The sequence below is a fragment of the Ipomoea nil genome, unplaced genomic scaffold (assembly GCF_001879475.1).
Source record: "Ipomoea nil cultivar Tokyo-kokei standard unplaced genomic scaffold, Asagao_1.1 scaffold1993, whole genome shotgun sequence".
Lineage (NCBI taxonomy): Eukaryota > Viridiplantae > Streptophyta > Magnoliopsida > Solanales > Convolvulaceae > Ipomoea > Ipomoea nil.
Window position 1 is genome coordinate 2,318,571 of NW_017618421.1, and position 22,262 is coordinate 2,340,832.

At 30.6% G+C, this 22,262-nt stretch overlaps 1 protein-coding gene across 1 annotated transcript; it reads left to right on the forward strand.

The window, feature by feature from the left end:
• The first annotated feature begins 9,673 nt into the window (after positions 1-9,673).
• On the forward strand, positions 9,674-11,107 carry LOC109147310. The gene is made up of 2 exons (XM_019294971.1): positions 9,674-10,045; positions 10,757-11,107. Exons 1-2 carry the CDS (start codon positions 9,753-9,755, stop codon positions 10,965-10,967), a joined length of 504 nt encoding a protein of 167 aa, XP_019150516.1. The 5' UTR covers positions 9,674-9,752; the 3' UTR covers positions 10,968-11,107.
• The last annotated feature ends 11,155 nt before the right edge of the window (positions 11,108-22,262 follow it).

The window sequence follows — 22,262 nt, forward strand, 5'->3', positions numbered from 1 at the left end:
GTTAATAAAATTAGAATCTATTTTATTATGTATTTTGGGTTGGATTGAATTGTAATATGTAAGTTGGTTTGAAAATGTTTTGGGCGAAACATATTGTAATACGCTATTTTTTAATTTTATGTATTTATTTATGGAACTATTTTTCTTATTTTATTTCTATTTAAAATACTAGTATTTGTACTTGTGCGATGCACGGAATGAATTTGTTGTAATATATTAAGAATATATGAATCGATATATAATTATTTAAATTAGAACATCAAATATTATATAGTGCAATTAAAGATATAGTTTGGATCGTTTATATATGTTGATGTTATCATTGTTTGTATTTGTGCAAATAATTGCTCAAATTAATAGCTAATGTCTAGATATACGCATGCGGTGCTATAACTTTGAAGATTTTATTTATTGTTTAATATTTTCGTAAATTAGGCAAATGTACTCGTTCTCTAACAACTCAGTTATTATATAAATGAATTGCTATCGTTATCCATTTGTATGGAAGATATATTTTTTTGTCTAGACATATAACAATTTTTTCATTTAAAAAAAAAAAAACTTAATAGCACCGATTATATTTACACATTATTGAAACCTCTTTGTAGATGACATTGGTAGTGGCAACACAATCTTGTTCATTTTCGTCTAGAGTTAACACCTTCAATCTAGCAAAACAGATTACTTGGGTGAAAATATATAATGGTACAATATCACTCAATTAGTTATCTTTTTATATTTTCAGTCAATTAGTAACATCAGATTCATTTTCAGCCAATTATTCTTTTTTATTTTTAGTCAATTAGTGAATTAAAATATCAAATTTAGTGATATTTTTACCTAATTTGCGTTCCATTTTTAATTGATGATATAGATATTATTATTGAAATATTACCGTTTCATTTTTAATTTACATTTACTATTGTTTAAAATATGCATTTACTATTGATAATGTAAAATACTATTATTGAAATATTTTCCTCCAATTTTTAATTTCCATTCCATTTTTAATTAAAATGCAATGATCTGACCATTTCTTCTTTTTTTAGTCAATTATGAATCATTTTTTATTTGCAGTCAATTATTGATATTTATTTCTTTTTATATTTTCAGTCAATTAGTAATATTAATTCATTTTCAGTCAATTATTATTTTTTATTTTCAGTAAATTAGTCAATTAGAATATAGATGCAGTGATATTTTTACCTAATTTTCGTTCCATTTTAATTTGATGACGTAGAGTAGTATTAATTTTATTAATTTAATTAGCCTTTTGACTGCTTCAATAGGTTGAGAAAGTTTACATGTAACAGGGTCAATCGAATAGTTATGTTGTGGAACTGTGTCCACCTTGCAAGGTATACACAGTTCTATGTTCATAATTACTGAACTATATGTTCATTATTATAAAGTTATATATATTCATAATCTTTGAACTTAATATTCATAATTATTGAACTCTATATTCATAATTATAGAACATTATGTTCATAGTTACCGAACTATATGTTCATAATTATAAAGATATATATTCATAATTTTTGAACTTCATATTCACAATTATTGAATCTCTATATTCATAATTACATAACTATATGTTCATAATTATGTTCACAACACTATGTTTATAATTATAGAAGTACATGTTCATAATTTTTGAACTATATATTCATAATTATGAACAATTTTTGAACCGTATTTACCTTGCAATGTAGATAGATTTCCACAGCATAATTTGTCAGGTCAATAGTACTAAAAAAAAAGTCTTTGGACTTCTCAATACTTGCCCACATTGATGGGCAGACAATTATATAGAGGAGCTCAAAGAGCTCCTCTTTCCAAACATTTTCAATGTGGGATCAAAATGATCCCATATCATTTACAAAGGGGATCCACATTTGTCTTTCTTCTTATTTTTTTTTAAATTTTATTTTTATTTTGTATATAGTTTTGTTTGGATTATTATTATTATTATTATTATTATTATTATTATTATTATTATTATTATTGTTGTTGTTGTTGTTGTTGTTGTTGTTGTTGTTGTTGTTGTTGTTGTTGTTGTTGTTGTTATTTTAATTTTAATTTTATTTTAGTATTATTACATTATTACATAGGTTTTTTTATTATACTTGAAGAATAATAGTATCAATTATATTATAGAGTATATTACCATACATAATATTACCAATTATGTAATATTACGAATTAATAGATTTTATCTAATTTCCATTTGAGATTTACTTACCAAATAAGCTTTACTACAAAAGTTCGGGCGGAAAAATGAAATAGGATGATTTTATTTTTATATATAAATAATAATAATAATAATAATATTTAATATAATATATAATATATATAAATCAATTATTACCCTAATATATAATTTATAATTCTGACTTTAAAATTCTTCTTATTATTATTAACATTAACATTTGATTAGTTTTATAAATTACGTGTAATTTATATATGCACTATGCATAAATTCTAAATTTCCTGGTATAATAATATTCTTCTTCCACACACACAAATACACACACACACACACACACAAATACACACACACACACACACACACATACAAAAATGCCCCTAAGTTTTGGGGAGAAAATTTGGCTAGGATGATTTTACTTTTAATTTTATATATATATATATATATATATATATATATATATATATATATATATAGAAGGAGAATCATATAGGAACCTATCTTTAGGTGGGAACCTAGGAACCAATCTAAACCTTTTATTTTTATTAATCTATGGTTCATGTTTAATTATGTGGTTAAACGTTTTTTTATCGCTGATTGAAGTATACTATGGGCTAGCAGGGGTATTTTTAGAACTTCATATGTTATTACGCGTGTGGAAGGTGAGTTTTTTTTTTTTTTTTCGCTAGATCTTCGCATTCCGTACTGAATTGTCGTAGTTGGACTCCGCCGAATCGCTGCTGCTTTCTCTGACGCCCAGACTGCTTCGGCGGCAAAGTGTGCCGCCTCCGACGTTTCTTCCGTTGCTGCCGTTGCCGCGGATTCCCATCAGTGGAGTTCGTTGCGTTTCTCTAGGCATAATTTTAACGGGCACCACGATGGATTGGCGGAATACATTAGCACCAACTTGCGCTCCGATCGTATGTAGGATTCATTAGCGATTTGGTTATCCTGTAATTCTTGTTTTAGTGTGGTTATCCTCGATCAGATCAGTTTGCATACTACTAGATTGAATTTTATGTTCAATTCGTTGAGTTTACATACAGTTCATGCTCATTTATCAATTAATTATATATATCATATGATTGGATGTTTTAATGGGCAATTTTTCCTTTCATTGTTGTTCTAAAGTAGGGCTCACACAATTCATCCTAACAATACATCAACTAGTGCCTCATTTTTTTGGTTAAGTAATTAGTCCAGCACGTGTTGGCACAGACAAGATAACCTAGATGCACACTATATTTTATCATGGCTGCTTGGTAGTCTCTCTGGTTGGATATTATGGCACACACATATCTTCATGAGTGCACTCACAAATGTTTAGCATTTGTCATACACTTTTCTTTTCCCCGAATGTTGGTTTTTCTAGATCATTTAATTGACATTGTTTCCTTGTGCTCTTTGCCTTGTGCTAGAAAGATTTGTTATCTGTGTTCCTGGATGATGTGGTTGATGAGCGGTATGGGGCTGCTGTACGGAGGATTACCCCGAGAAGGATGCAGATGCACTTGCACGATGCACATAACAAAGTGGATTGTAGTGTTTTCTCAATGCGGCATATGAAGACCTTTTTGGGACAATCAGTGAATGCATGGGATTGTGTTCTGTAAAAGGGTGATATTAAGGGTCTTACTTTGTTGAGGATGTCTTATATGCGCCAGATCTTGACGATTGAGATTAATGTTCACCAGTCCAAGAACATTCGTAGTGTAGTCGGATACCATGACGCCTTCGAACAGAGATAGCTTCGTGTGTTCATTTTAGCTAGTTAATCAATGGTTTAGTTTAGTTCACTTTGGTACATTCATGTACGCTGAATATTTTTTTTGTTAGCTTATCCTAGATTAATTTATGCAGTTTTTTGGCCGACTTTTCCTTCATAAGTGACGTTACAATCTATAAAATTGTCGCACATGATGACACATACAAGTCAACGTAAGTGCACATCAGGTCATGCCACAATTACACTGCACAATATGGCACACAAGGTATTACCCCCATGCACACAAACTATATGAATGCGATTTCTTGTACGACCGAATTATGCACACTGTAGCACAAACGTCACTCCCAAGGGCTTCCCAAAGAGCAGCACCTCATGTTGGTTTTCTAGTTTTCATTTTGTCATTACTACTACGCACCTTGGCACACACAGTATAACCCGTGTGCACACCCACTTTTGTGTCTCCTATACAATAGCTCTCAATCTCTACGTTATGGCACAACCATTTCCCTAAGAGTGCACACTCGAATGGATAACGTCAATCTTGTTTCTTTCTACTACAGCTCTCATATATTGTGCGCATTATTTCACACAACGCTAAGCCTAAGTTCGCACATGTTGCTTCCACTTTTGTTCTAATTTTCCGCTCACACAATTCATCCTAATGGCAAGACAACTTGTGTTTGATTTTCCTGTTCAGTAATTAGATTAGCATGATTTGGCACACACATGATTACGTAGGTGCACACTGCGAATGTCACGCTCCTCTTGTGGTGGTCCACACCTGTGAATGGCACAAACAACAAGTTGTGCCTGCATTCATGATACAATGTAGTCATTATCAGTGGTTAGTTGCTTACGGGAGACAAAAAACCTAACGTGCAGCTTGAAGTGTCGGTATTACTCGTATATGCACACAGTACACATCATGGATGCACATACCATTAGCCTACTCCAAGATCTGGGAACACATGCACGTAAGGTTATGTCTGTGTGCCATACAGAGTATGAGAGATGTGATTAGCTAATTCTCTCCATATGTGCACACAGTAAACACCATGTGTGCATGTTAGAGATGATTACAATGGGTTTTTAGCAGGTTGCTTCCAAACTTGTGAACCGCTGCCCAACAAAATGCTTCATTGGCTCTTCACACTCTAGAGTCTAGTTCTTCGTGGAGCCTGGTGAAATATTCATTACACACCCGAATGAAATCCATGATGAGCCGTCATGACCTGTGAAGTACGGAATGTATATAGTTAAGCATTGTGGCACACACAATCCACACAATTAAGATAAACACACATAGGGTTTTTGTGGCCATTATGGCACACTCGTTACATCGTATGTGCATACAAAGCAAACACCTTTACGGAGGATATGGCGTGTGCATGTTCACAATGGTTCACACGTTTAGGGAGTGCACTTAGATTGAGCTAGGTGTGCCGTTTTGTCCACCTGAAAGGCTAGACGCACGAATTCACGACCACCAGTAGTTGAGCACTAAAAAAAGTGTGCTGCATCTTTTTGATATGCTCTGTGCCATTATGTATTAGTCGGTGTGCATAAATGGTAGACTTAAAACAATTGGGCACATGGTTGTGCACTTGCGTAATCCGGTGTGTGCCACAGTGTATGTATCGTTGCTCATTGTTGCACTTCACAAGGAGTCAGCGTTGAATTTGGTGGCATGCATCTCACTATGAAATCACGCTAATGGTGGTCGTGCGTGCGTTAGTTTCATCCGCAAGGAGAACGTTTGTAGAATCACAAAACTCCATGACTCCTTCCTTATCTTGTCATCCTAAAAATTTAGAAAGAATCTAAATATAATATTATATTTTAATTGATAGCTTTATAAAATTACACTAATATCCTTTTAATTAGTTATGTTTAAGATTCTCAAAAAAATAATTTATGATCTACACCATTGATTAAGCAACTTTGAAGGGTTTAGATTAGTTCTTAAGTTCCTACCTAATGAAGGGTTCTCACTTGAAGCTCCCCCTATATATATATATATATATATATATATATATATATATATATATATATATATATATATAGATTGATTGATTCTATTTCATTTTTAAGCAAAATTTTCCTTAAAGATTAATAGTAAAATAAAGCTAACTTATTATTTTTATTAATAACTGATTCTATTACATTTTTTTACGCAGAATTTTTCTTAAAAATTAATAGTAAATAAGGCTAAATTATTAATAACCAATTCTATTCTATTTTTTTAATGCAAAATCTTTCCTAAAAAGATTAATAGTAAATATCTTAATAATTCTTTTTGTTATACTGCTTATTGATTCTTTTCCATTTTTCAGAGTGTAGAAAAAATTCACATGGCTAACATTTCCTTCCATTCATTTCCATCTTTCCATATTATTATTAATTTCCCTCCCAATATTATTCTATATTGTTTTTGCGTACGACTTCCTTCCATTCATTTCTATTTTTCCAAATTATTACTAATTGTTTAGGTGGGAACTTGTAAAGGAGGATATTGTTTTTATTAATTAATATAGAATATAGATTACCAATTAAAATTAAAGTTTGTATTATACTTGAATAATAATATTACCAATTATTATTTGAAGATTTTGTAAAATAATAAGTAAAATTGTATTACGGATAGGAAAATATATGTACTTTAATTTTAATTTAAATTATTAATAATTAATTTTGTTTTATTTTTTTTAACAAAATCTTCCTTAAAAATTAATAGTAAAATAAAGCTAAATTATTAATAACCGATTCTATTATATTTTTTTACGCAGAATTTTTCTTAAAGATTAATAGTAAAATAAAGCTAAATTATTAATAATCGATTCTATTACATTTTTTACGCATAATTTTTCTTAAAGATTAATAGTAATAGTAAAATAAGACTAAATTATTAATAACTAATTCTATTCTATTTTTTACGCAAAATCTTCTGTAAAAGATTAATAGTAAAATATCTTAATGATTCTTTTCCTTATGCTTATTGATTCTTTTTCATTTTTCAGAGTGTAGAAAACATTCACATGGCTAACATTTTCTTCCATTATTTTCTATATTTTCATATTATTATTAATTTTCTTCCCAATATTATTATTAATTGTTTGGGCGTACGACTTCCTTCCATTCTTTTTCATTTTTTCATACTACTACTACTACTACTACTACTACTACTACTACTACTACTACTACTAACTGTCAAAACCGGCACCACAAGAATAAAACAACTTAACAAATCAGAACTTCTGCAACAAAAACTTAACCACTCCCCATTCTCCAATCACCCGTGAGTCACACATTTTATTGTGTGGCACTTTAAATTCTTGACCAATGACAATATAGCAAAAAAATGAAGAGAGAGATTAGAAGAGTCAGCACTCAGCATCCCTTTAAACAAGCATGAGTAGGCACCACTCAAAGTGAGATTCACATGAGGCTGCCTTTCATCAATGATAATGAAACTTCAATAGACGCAAAAAATCAATATATGAAATGGACTTGGAGTAACCGTAAAAATATTCAGAATAAATCATAATCTAGGCATATGATATGAATAGCTTTTCGCTGAAAAAAGTATTAAATTTGGACAATACAACCATGAAAAACGTATTGTATCTAATCCAATCAAACTACTTGGATGTTAAACCTACCGTTAATTTCGAAACGTGACTAAACTGAATGATCAAGGCTGAAGACCTAGTGGGAAAAAAGGGATGCAATATAAAATGAAGACTTATAATTTTTGTAGTCATCAACTCATTGTATTTATAGGTGAAAAATATGCGAATTATAAATTTGTAAAATTTTTCAAAAAGAAAGTGTATTTATTTATTTAAGGTATTGCCCTAATCAATTCATTATATTGATATTCCTAATCAATTCATTATATTAATATTCCTAATTAATCTTATTCCTAATTAATTCATAATATTGATATTACTAAATTTCCATTTTCATTTACTTACCAAATAAGCTTTATTAAGTATTTGACCAATAAAATATAAAACATTTAATTAATTTGACTACAAAAGTTTGGGTGGGAAAATGAAACAGGGGGATTTTACTGACCAAATAAGCTTTATTAAGTATTTGACCAATAAAATATAAAATATTTAATTAATTTGACTACAAAAATTTGGGTGGGATAATGAAATCCCAAATGACTCAATATATCTGATATAGATAGATTATGCCTGTATTTTATTTGTTTTTTTTATAATTGACATAATGATCCTTTATAATTAATTATAAAGTATAATATATATATATATATATATATATATATATATATATATATATATATATATGTGTGTGTGTGTGTGTGTGTGTGTGTGTGTGTGTGTGTGTGTGTGCGCGTGTGTGTGTGTTACATATTTTTTTAAATAAATATTTAGTGTTCTAAATTTATTTTTAAGTATTGAAGAGTTTGATTATAGTTGTGTCTAGGGTTAGTAGTCCATAAGGACTTAAAATTTTGGTATGTAGTGATTTTGAAGAATGTTGTACTCTATTGTAAATGTTTTGTCATGAAGTGTTTAACAATTTATATTTTTAAAATTTATATACTAACTGTTGTTTATTTTTTTTTTGAATGCAACTGTTGTTTATTTATTTACAAGCTTTTATACTCAAATTGATACACTATATAATTACAATTTATTTTTATAATTTATAAACAATAATGTTATTTAATTTTTGGACTGTGCTTCGCACGAGTGAAATACTAGTGTATATATATATATATATATATATATATATATATATATATATATATATATATATATATATATATATATATATATATATATATATATATATATATATATATATATATGTATACACACACACACACACACACTAAACTAATTGCAAATCAAAAAGACTATGTGGTCTAATGATTCTCAGGTTGGACTTCCATTTGGAAGATTGTGAGTTTGAGCCATATTAGAGGCGTTATTGGTTCTTTGTGTTTTAGTAGGTTGAGAAAGTATATGAACAGATATGATCAAGTATAAAATGATAAAAATGTACTTGGTGTTATATAATTTACACTTAAACATATATTAATGAATTAATGGTCATATCGCATAACAATTCTCAAGTTGTTAAGGCATCTCAAATAAGATTTGCATATTTTTAATTTAGTGATTTTTTTAATGAAAAGTAAGAAAGAGAGGGAAGAGAGAAGAGGAAAAAATTCAAACAAAAAAAAAAAAAATAAATAATACAAAGGAAAATTTAAGCGCTTAGCTAGCGCGTGCAGTAGTGTTCCCAACCCACACCTGATGTAGCCTCTTATACTTTTATTCCTATTTAATTGGTCTCACACAAATTTTACATTTGCATGAGAAAAAACATGTAAAAAATTGAGTCCAAAAACCCCTAGCAAGTTTTGCTGCTATTGTGAATGCTCTTATATACTTATGGTGACCAATTAACCATAAATTAAGTTTGCACATCCGAGGTTAGATATGTATTAATTAACGGTAATAAAATACAAAAATATATTATAGGAATTTTTTTTGTTATTATAAGATATATCTATTAACCACAAGTTATGTTTTGTGGGTAAATAATTTCATTAGAGGTTCACATTGAAAATGTCAAAGTTTCACCGGGTGAACCACATAGCATGCATGAATGATGAGGGCATCCTTAAATTTCTATTTTGTATAACGATTCCCAAGCATATATATATACCGCGCCTCCAACATCCTTCATTTCCGATTAATGTAAAACACATCTACATAAATAAATCAATTAAATCTTACTTTTTGAGGAACATACAGATCGGAGAATTTGAAAATGGTGAGTTTGAAGGGATGCATTGTGGCATTGTCGGTAATGTATCTCAGCTCGTCGGCACTTGTGAATGCCGCCGAGGCTGCTGCCGGTGCCGGCGGCAACAGCTACTGCGCCACGGCCGCTGACAAAGCGATGTGCGAGAATGTGACGAAGACCGCCACAAATTGGGACCAGGCAATGACTATGGGGTTAATGGAGGCGATGAAACACTCGGATTCAATCATCCTTAAAAGTAAAAAGGTGTCTTTGGGAAAATCCAAGTGCGGTGAGACCTACGATAACATCCATGCCAGGTAAATTAATTAATTAATACAGGACAAATGTTTTATTTCTCCTCCATTATTTTCTTCTGAAGAAGGTTGAATCCTCACCGATAAGATAAATCAGTGGCTTAACAGATAGGGCCAAATATGGATATGCACATGGAATCTGTCCACATTAGGCACAATACTATCGATATGCACAGTGCCGGGGCTAAGTTTCGAAATTTCTCTTCTTCCTATTTACTAAACTCGTGCTGCTCTCCTCTATTATTTTACCTCTTGATGTGACTTTCATTCATTGGTTAGGCAAAACAATCAACCAGACAGAGATTATAATGACTCTGATACCAAATGTTAGATATAGAATAATCTAATTATACTGAACAATAGAGAGAACTGACTTCGTATAAGAGCAGAAGCGTAACCGTGTTGATCTCCAGTCATAGTTGATCGATGTTCCTGTTGTGCTACCTCTTAACGGTAGACCGTTAGTAATAATTTGCCTCGTGACTCTGAACCCTAGATGGTGTACTGAGCAATAGTATGAGTACGGTAACTATTGTGCTATATTAATTGGGAAAATCTTACCTATCTATGAATTGGTAAACCACTTCAGTTACTAATTAATTAGATGTTGTCAAGTCATGAGGGTTGAGTTGGAGGGAAAAAAAATATAAAGAGTATCGTGCATACAGATATTTGATTTGTATGTTAGTTAAATAATACTAATGTGGTGTGCAGATTGAAGGAGTGCATGGATTTGGTCAAGAAAGGGGACGCTAATGATGAAATAAATTTCAAACTCTCGGCCGCGGTAACAGGTCTTGAAGACTGTGAAATTGCACTTGAAGTTTTGAAAGAAGAAAATACTCCTTTCTATGAATCCCATCGCCATTTCAATCACATCCTCGATGTTTGCTTGTCAATTGATAAATTCAAGCATGGAAAGTAGTGAAAGTATCATATTCTCTTTTTTTTTTTACCAAGTTTCAAATAATAATGTGTGGATGGGAGATCCAAAGCGATCATCCCCTCTCTTTGGCTGCAGCATTATATTGCTCTCACTGAAGTATAATCCAAGTTTCCGATTAATCTTTATTGCCTTATTTCTCTCCCTCGCGGCAAAATTATTGTATGGACCATGGTCCACATAATGTTATGTGGACCATAATGAAATGTACATTTTTAATATATTAAATGTACATTATTTTTGTACTGAATGTATATTATACAATATAATGTATACTCAGAACAAAAATAATGTACATCCCCTGAATATAATGTACAATATTTTTGTATTGAATGTACATTATTTTTATACAAAATGTACATTATTTTTGTACAATATGTACATTATTTTATAATAGATAAAATATGGTCCATACAATTTGTGTGTACCATGGTCCATACAATAATGATTGTTCCCTAGCTAAATGTGGGAGTAAACTTAGTATTGTCAAAGTAGGTCGGCCCACCCCACCGTGGACCTAATTTTATGGGCTGGCCTGTGGGTTTTTTTTTAATAATTTTTTTTTTTCAATTCAAAGTTTAAAAAAATAAATGAAGTATACAATATTGACATTGTGAATTTACAATTCAACTTTAAAGTCTAACAAAAATTAATATTAATTCAAAGTTGAAAAAAATAATTAAATTTTACAAATAATTAAATTCAAAAAAACAATTACTTTTAATATATATATATATATATATATATATATATATATATATATATATATATATATATATCTTCTTCTTCTTCTATAATAATAAAGTCAAACTTTTTTGGTAAATAAAAATATATATGTTTTCCTGCCCATGGAAACCGACAACGTTTTGGCTTGAAAATGTTTTTCCGTTTGTGTGCACCACCCTAGAAATCTGATTTTACATATTTAATGTCTACCTTGGGACTTGAAATTAGTTGTTTTTGGTATTCCATTTTCCAATGCTATTAATTACTTTTTTTACTGATGAAATGATTGAAGGACAGATAGTTTAGTTGTACAAGTTATGTGAAATAATGCTAAAAATAATAAGTACATCTTTTTGAATTTGAATTTTGACAAAAAAAAATAGCCTATAAATAATACATGTTTTGTGTTGAAATCCCACCCTGAAGGTCTGAACTCTGAAGCACAAAGAGAAGAGCACAAAGAGAGATAAAGGGCAGAAAACAAGAGGCTGGTGGCAATATGCACTTCCTCTATTTTTTACATTTATGGCATGAACCTCCTTCATTTTTCATTTCTAATATTTATGCAGTATAGAAACACTTCTTCGATGGGAGGAATGGGAGAGACAAATCTTAGTATGGACACACTGTTAGAAACACTTTTTGGAAGGGATTCAACAGCACATGAAGCAACATGTAATCTTGCATTACCAAGGGTTGTCTATGCCATTGACACCTAAAATAATCAAGAATAAAGTATGATCATCATAGCAAAAAAATTATATATGGGATTACAGACATGGTATATTCAGTTTATTGTTAGATTTAGAAGCAAAAGTAAATCATTATATTTACACAATCACATGCATTAAAATACAGATGTATGTCTTACATATAAGAACCCCAGTTTTAGTATCAATCTCTTATACATAAGATGGAAGTGTAGATTGCAAAGTTGAACTCTAACATATCATATAACAAAAATGAGTTCACAAAACACATTTCAAATTTATAAGTTATATTTAACATTCATGAAGAAATTGAAAGGAAGTACAACAATAGGAGGCAAGAGGAAGACATCATCTATGTCAAGTATTCTTTTTGTTTTCTATGAGATTGTATTGCACAATGTAAAAAAAAAATATTGTTGTAGTGATTAAAACACTAGCTCTGTACTGAAAATTACATTTTCTCATAGCATGTAAATGTTACTTTTTATATACTCAAAAGGTCTACTCTGCAATTTCTGCTTCTACTAATATTGTTCAAAAGAGTCCAAAGCAAATATGTTTATCTCTTGATAAGCAGCAGCATCAGTTCTTCGTACATCAGGTTCATGCTTCGGAGTAGCTAATCAACTTTTTGGCAACATCTTCTTTCCTCACAAGTTGTAAGAATTGGAATTCTCAGATCTACGGTTAACAAAAATTGCACAAAACATTTTAAAATAAAATGTTAAAGAAATAGATAAGTTTCAAATATTATAAGAAATGCATTAGGACTTACCTACATTATTATATCTCATCTTCTTTCACTACAAATTCAGGTTTGAAAACACAAAGTATACATAAAGTTTCAAATACAATTACATAAGCACAACTCTTAACATAGAAATCATATTTCATATATATGTGGCATATAGAATAGATTGCCTTATAAAATTTCAAATTTGTCACATTTTTTTAAAGTTTTTCCGTACCATTCTATATTAAAAAAAAAAAATTCTGAAAAAAATGCTAGAAATTGGTATCAGTATCATATGAACTTTCAAGTAATGACATTAGCCAAATTTAACATTAAAAAATGGTTAGAAATTGGTATCACAGTCTTTATAACTTGAACCTCTATCAACCGTTTAGACTTCAAAAAAACACAAGCAGTAATATTAAACATTCTGCAAATAATAACATTAACATAAAATAAATACATAATTCCAAATTCACATTAGATAAACACTACTAATTAAATTTTAATCATATATCAAGCATGTTTTGGCTACTTCAAAAACAATTAATTATTTAAAATTATTTATAATTATTTGGTTTTATTTTTTTGTTCATGTTTTCTTTCAACGATGTTATCAATGTATTCAGGTTTATGAAAATGTCGGATTTCTTAAAATTAGGGTTTGAGTTTGCTTTTTGTAAATGGGCTTTCATTGTATTGGGCTGGGCAGCAGATCGGCTTCCTTTTGGAAAAAAAAAAACAAATATATTTACATTTTGTATTGGGCCATGGTTAATAAAATTAGAATATATTTTATTATGTATTTTGGGTTGGATTGAATTGTAATATGTAAGTTGGTTTGAAAATGTTTTGGGCGAAACATATTGTAATGGGCTATTTTTTAATTTTATGTATTTATGGAACTATTTTTCTTATTTTATTTCTATTTAAAATATTATGCCTGTATTTTATTTGTTTTTTTATATTATATTGACATAATGGTCCTTTATAATTAATTATAAAGTAATATATATATATATATATATATATATATATATATATATATATATATATATATATATATATATATATATATATATATATATATATATATATATATATATATATATATGGGGTGTGTGTGTGTGTGTTACATATTTTTTTTAAATAATTATTTAGTGTTCTAAATTTATTTTTAACTATTGAAGAGTTTGATTATAGTTGTGTCTAGGGTTAGTAGTCCATAAGGACTTAAAATTTTGGTATGTAGTGATTTTGAAGAATGTTGTACTCTATTGTAAATGTTTTGTCATGAAGTGTTTAACAATTTATATTTTTAAAATTTATATACTAACTGTTGTTTATTTCTTTACTAAGCTTTTATACTCAAATTAAATAACATTATTGTTTATAAATTATAAAAATAAATTGTAATTATATAGTGTATCAATTTGAGTATAAAAGCTTAGTAAAGAAATAAACAACAGTTAGTATATAAATTTTAAAAATATAAATGCTATTCGAAAATACACCAGAATGAAATGCCAAAAAAAATACACCACAAAAAAAAAAAATACACCACACATAATGGTGTATGCCACACTAATAGCACGGGAAGACCTGACTGTTAGAAATACGCAAATGAAATAGACATATTTCATATAATTTAACCTCAATAGCGGAAGCATAGGATCAAACATACCTCCAGCCATAGTTGATACCTCCATTGGATTGCTTGAAGAACAATAAAGATCTGCTTTTGTCTACCACTTTGTCTCCTATTCTACTAGATGGTGTAGTCACAATGTCACAGGAGCAGTGGGAGGACTAAACATATATATAACCTACGTGCCATCATTATAGGTTAAGTAACGGAAACCGTTACTTCCGTTTCAAACCACAACATAATGGCCATAAATGGCCTATTAACTTGCACCACTTAATGGTGACATAATGGAAATGTTACATTCTCCCACTTGGTGCAAGTATTAACTCAAAGAAGCAAAAACATGAACCATAGAGATAGTTCCTCTTAATCAGAGTAGTATCCACTTATGATTACAATGTAACTTCTTCTCTAAGTACCTTATATGGTATAAAACTTAATGAATAAACCTTATGTTCATTCTTGATTATAATTAGTTGTTATCAAAAACTAATTATTGCCGCAATGGCTAAATTTGGCCTAATAAACTTGCACAACTTCATTTGTACAATATTAATGGAAAATGTTACAATTTTCCACTTGATGCAAGTATTGGCACAACCTTTGTTGAAGATCAAAAGCATGAATCATAGCGGTATGTCCTCTAAATTAAAGTGTGAGTAATACCATCTATGCATCACATGCATTTTGATTCTCAACTCAGGTTCTTTATGAATAAACCCTACGTTTATTCTTGGTCAAACCTTATGGATGTTTCTCAAATAAATATGCGCATAACCATAGGAGAAACCATCCAAATTACATAGAGGTGACAACATAAATGTACGTACAATATAGTCACATAATAAGTTCCATGTACCCTGTATGATCCCTAAAATTCTTATAAGCATGCCTTAAGTAAGGATATGAAACTATTAGCAAAAATGCTAATATATCGCACGACTAACTCATTATCTTTAATATTATCACTGACAGCTAAGTTTTCAGAGTTGACACGTCTGTCACTCCTACTCTCATTAATCTTAGCCAAAGATAATAATTGAGTAGTCCATATTCCAACGACTTTAGATAACAAATTCATGAGTCTAAGCCCACAAACGGAACTTTAAACATACACCGTATAAATGATCTCCAAGAAAAGGAAGGAAGCCCAACTTTCATGTTATAGAGCAATAACGGGGATTTATTAATGTAACTTTATGAAACAACAAAATATTGTATCATCATAAAACAAAAAATCCTCAAGATTCATCTATATGAACCAACATCATGAGTCTTTGCATGTTTTATGTCTCTCAACATTGAATCTTGAATCTTTTAAATCTTAATGGCCCAGGATCAATTTGATGAGACGAAAGACTCCAATAAATGCTAAAGAATCTAACTCGTGATAGTTCACCAAAAACTTAATGCCATTGTTATAATAAAAACTATTAATGTTGTTACAACATTTTCAGAAATATATGATGCACAACTTGTAGCTAGTTCAACAAATTGAACTATTGATTTTATAATGACAAAGGCAAGGTGTCTTATCCTTGAAGTGGAGCAATCTTGAAGTGAGACATCTGTAATGATCTTTCCAAATGATCACTCCCACTGATCAAATGGGGCATCTTATTGATCTTTTAAATGATCACTCCCACTGGTCAAACCATTACTCCCACTAATAAAGTTATTCTTGAGCATAAATGATATACACACTAATGATCCTTAAGTCCAACTAATTTTAACAAGGATTATAATTCCCCACCATAGATGGACATGTTAAATATGTACATGTAACAGACACAATTTCCAACTACTTAAACAAATTAAATTGCTTTAGTTGAAATTTGGCTAGATATGTACAATTCCAATATAAGGATCCAAAAGTATATCATGTCTAAGTTCAAAATCTCTACTGTGGTTGGGCTGAAAAACCAAGCCACATACAGTAACAATTTCAAGTTACTAAAGTTTTGGAGGTTAACAAAATACACGTGTTGCCAATGCAACCCATGTGACATAATATAGAATTATAACTGGCCTTAAGGTTATAAATTCTAAAATTGGTATGATAAAATTTTATCTTGATCATCAATTTAAACAGGAGAATCCAGTGACATAAAACTTGCCTGTAGGCTAAAGATTTATTCAATTGGACTCAACTGAGACTTTATGATAATCAAATAGAAGAATTTAGTGACACAAAACTTGCCTGTGGGCTAAAGTTTTGTTCAATTAGACTCAACTAAAACTTTATGATAAAATTATTATCAAAGGGGATAGAAGAATCTAGTGACGTAAAACTTGCATGTGGGCTAAAGTTTTATTCAATTAGATCCATCTACAACTTTATGATAAAACTGTCAAACGATGTTCCTTTTCTTAATCCCTGTGGGCAAATTAAGAAATATGATTTAATATTTTATCTTGACTATTTACATTAATATAATAAAATTCCCATGAGTAGATTTTATTATACTTTATGTAATTAGTGACAAAGTGATCAAAATAACTTAATGATTTCAGTTATGAAATTGTATTGATCACTTGATATTTGTACACACAAAAGAATATTAATGTACTAAGCTATTAATCTAATTTAAATTTTTATGCATAATAAATACACATAAAAGAAATTAGACTAATACATCAAAATGTACACATAAAAATACTTTTGAATATGTACATATATCATAACTTTATGATAGAAGACGCCAATTTATTTATATTATAACTATATGTTAAATAAATTGACCTTTCTATCTGTAATGATAAAACTCACCAAAACTATATTCCGATGCATAATTGCCTGTGGGCTAAATTATGATCATGGTTTGGTGTTTTTTCCCTAATTAATTATATAAACATAACAAAAATGCATGTGGGCTAAATTTTATTATATCATAAAATTAATCACAATCAATACGTCTATGACTGTATATGATCTCACAAAATTTCAATTAATCAAAGATACCGTGGCTACTACTTAATTAATCAAAATTATAAGATTACTAGACAATTTTCTTAATATCTTAGGCATCAACTTTAAAGCCTAAAAATAATTATGCAACAATATGATAAACAATTCCAAGTGTACTCCCAGGAAAGTTGGTTGGGACGGAGCCTCATTAAAAATAACCAACTCATTAGACAGAGTAATGTTTCAAGGGAACTAGTAGCACATTGCCCCTTCCCGAGAAACTTTTCACCGGTTCATGTTTTCTCACACTAAAGGCATAATTGACGAGCAATCTTTCCAAATCTTTAATAGTTCGCATATGGAAAGACTTTTAATCTCAAGTGAGCATTCTAAACGGTCTAAATGTGCCTAAACATAATGCATTGCCGTTTATTATTCCACACACAAGGTTCACCTTAACAAGGAATTATTATAATTCCTATCTTATGCAATTCCAAAGGCATAATTTAATACACATAACTAGAAAATATAATGTTATATGCTAGTGAACAATTATATGTGAAATTCAATATGCTCATATCCAAATAAATTGTACACCATAATAACAATTTAAAATGAGCTATAAAATTATTATTCAAATAACAAAATAAATCCAAAACTTGAAGGATTATAAAATTTGAATAAAAATTTATAATAACCATATACTTTTCAATTATTGAAAAGTTTTAACTTGTAGGCCCAAAACAAAAGTGATTCAATGCATATAGTAAATTTTATGAGAACTAGCTTAAAGTTGTAAATTCTAACCATATCAAAACCATATGATATGTTGACATTTACAAAATAAATTCTCATAAAACTAAATTGCATAATTTAAACCATAATATTATGCACTTAATTTAATTATATGCGTAAAACAAACTCAAAATATGAATATAAAATTAAATATTCATACTTAATCAAAGTGGGCATCACAAATAATGATAACAGTGTTACGACATATTGATTCCTCAGTTCAAAATCGATAATCATTATTACTGTAATAATAATTATGTGAGAGTAATAACAGAACAATCAATTTTCCCCAATCGTAACCCCTGGCATTTAATAGCAATAACTATAAAATGATATTATCATTATTAACATACTGGTGACCTTCCATCTGCTGCAAATCGCCACAAGACTTCACATCGGCGAAGACAGCGGTTCACCACCAAAATAGGAGTTGCAATGTTGCTGACACAGTTTTCCGACAGCACCCACTCCATAGTGCTCCTTACCTCCAGTGAAAGCTCGCCAGAAAAGGAAAAAGACAACAATTCCAGGCAAGAACAAAATATATACCAACAGTAACAAACCCATGTATATTTATATAGTAATAAATATTTTATATGCATTTGCAAATTAAATACTTTATACTACGTGCCATCATTAAATATTTTATATCAAAGATAAACGGATGGCCAATGATCATTTATATGTTTATGAGTATGTACACAGTGAATTGCAAACTTAGATATACAAATGTATATATATACTTAAAAAAGGCAACAATTCCATCAACAACCATCCGAACAGTGATAGAGGACTTTTGATTATGTTGATTTTCCTTTATTCGAACATCCAAATGCATATATCCATTTCATATAGAAATATATAAAATATACACCATGGATAACAAAGTACATATATGCATATATACTTCTATATTGTAAAAATTTCACAGCAATAGATATACACACTTGATACATATTTTCAAGGAAAAAACAGTAAAAACATATACTGCATATATATAACTCAAAATATGTATCTATCAAGTAATTTAAACAACTAGGCAGAGATTAAACATGCTCTGATACCAAATGTTAGAAATACGCAAATGAAATAAACATATTTCATATAATCTAACCTCAATAGCGGAAGCATAGGATCAAACATACCTTCAGCCATAGTTGATACCTCCATTGGATTGCTTGAAGAACAATAAATTTCTGCTTTTGTCTACCACTTGGTCTCCTATTCTACTAGATGGTGTAGTCATAATGTCACAGGAGTAGTGGGAGGACCAAACATGTATATAACCTACGTGCCATCATTATAGGTTAAGTAACGGAAACCGTCACTTCCGTTTCAAACCACAACATAATGGCCATAAATGGCCTATTAACTTGCACCACTTAATGGTGACATAATGGAAATGTTACACTGACCACACAGGAACCTGACCCTATATATATATATATATATATATATATATAAAATTCTAATCAGGTGTGAATAATTTGTTAGGTGTGAATGTGTGGTTGCTTGCTGGCCATTGATTGTAGACGACCTCACGGTTATGAGTTACTGTGCATTTTTTGCCTTCTTTGGTTGCACATCAATATTATTTGCTGTGCTTTCGGCCGTTTCTTATGCACTGCATTTCCAGGGTGGGTAGTATGGTAATCTTGTTACGTTATTCATTTATTTCCGTATTTATTCGTTTCCTTTAAACACGGGGGATTGACGCCTTTAAATTTCTCACCGACCGCGTTTCTGGCCGGTGTTTGCTTTTCGTCTGCAGTCGGCTCGCATTGGATGCGTCGTTGCCCTCTTGCGGAACTGCTGTGCACTCTTCGCGTCTCCCAGCCGTGCTTTTAGTTTCCTTAATAGTAATTCGCCGGTCTCGAATGGGGACTGGTTTGTTGTTCTTTACTTTGTTATTCCCTTTTTTTTTTACTTAGTACTCGTGCAATGTTATTTAGCCATCTTTCCCCTACAGTTTCATATTTTTACTTGGGTTGTTGAACCTGTATGCACAGCACCACTATGCGTTTAGTGGGGGCAAGGGACGGGGAAGGGTACAAAGGGGTAATCAATTGTGTGGATTTCCTGTTGAATTCACTTTCGAAGCAGTTTTTACAGACCTCTGTGCTAAAGTGTTTAGGCTTGTGTGTTTATACGTATGAGCATTTCATGGGATTAAAGGAGTCATTCTTTAGGGGTCTTGTGCGTATACTGTTAAGCAGCAAAAATATTGTGAAGATGATGGTGCACGGCTGCTTAACGAATAATAATATATCCATAGTCAAATTGTCTTTTACAACACGTTGTATCCAAATTTCAGTCCGAACTCAATTTCATTTTTATTTGTTTGATTACGATTTCGGATTTGAATTCTTCCCCGATGAATGCGGTGGGTTAATATCAATATGATTAGGGGGGTGTAGGATAGCAACACTGTAAGTAGTGTGGTGGTTTTTTGGCGTGCAAATCTGAATATAACTTTTACGAATGTGTGAGCGTTTTTTTTTTTTTTTTTTTTGCACTAGTTCTGGAAAAAAAAGTGGATATGTGAAGGGGGGAGTAGATATGTGTATTAGTACGTATCACCATTGTAAGCAATTGGTGTTATGAAATATACAACAGTAACAACAAACTGTCCAGTTCTATCTTTATTTTTATGATGCTCGTGCAGTGCTGCTAGAGGTAGTAATATGTTCAATTTTAGTGATCTGAAGAGCAGTCTCGCGCTGGACATTAAGTGTGAGGTTGGTGGGGTTGACCACACTGACCAGCCAACAGCCCAGTCGCAATGGAATCTCATTAACTTCTAAACGCAAACACTGCTGGAAAATAGCGTTTTCCGACCACATTTCCGACCACCCGAAAACATGGTCGCAAAAGTTAATTTTTTTCCATTTTTTTTGACGAACAGTTTGAGTCGTCAGAAAGTGGTCGGAATTTCCGACCACCTATAGATGGTGGCCGGAAATACCGACCACACCCTAAAGGTGGTCGGAAATTTTTCCGGCAGTTTAAATTTTTTAAACTATTCTTGATTCCGGTGGTCGTTATTGCCAACCAGCAAATAATAGTGGTCGAAAAACCTCCACACTTTTTTTTGGGTATCTTTTTTATCATTGATTATTTTTACTCATACTCTTTTTTGACTAGTAGATACCATCCCACCATTCTTGTTATCAAAAATAAGATTGTGCTGCCCTTTCCATGTGTATAACATTATATTGTGTATTATTTTTATCACAGGAAATTTTCCCGGCAGTTTAAAATTTTTAAACTATTCTTGATTCCGGTGGTCGTTATTACCGACCAGCAAATAATAGTGGTCGGAAAACCTCCACACTTTTTTTTGGGTATCTTTTTTATCATTGATTATTTTTACTCATACTCTTTTTTGACTAGTAGATACCATCCCACCATTCTTGTTATCAAAAATAAGATTGTGCTGCCCTTTCCATGTGTATAACATTATATTGTGTATTATTTTTATCACATAATACATACATTTATATGGTATCAGTAGTCTAGGTTTTGTCATGGCGTCCATTCTTGATGGCTTTGTCATTGCTTCGTCTGAGTGAACCATCTCTGACGCTGCTATGATGTCTCCTACGCGCCGTGGCCATGATTGCCCTTTAATTTCAAAGACACAATAACTTTGTTTCTATCAAACTGACGTAATAAATTGTATATCATCGTGTATTAATGTTTTTATCACATAATACAAACATTCATTATTATAACTGCTAGACTATTACACACTGTA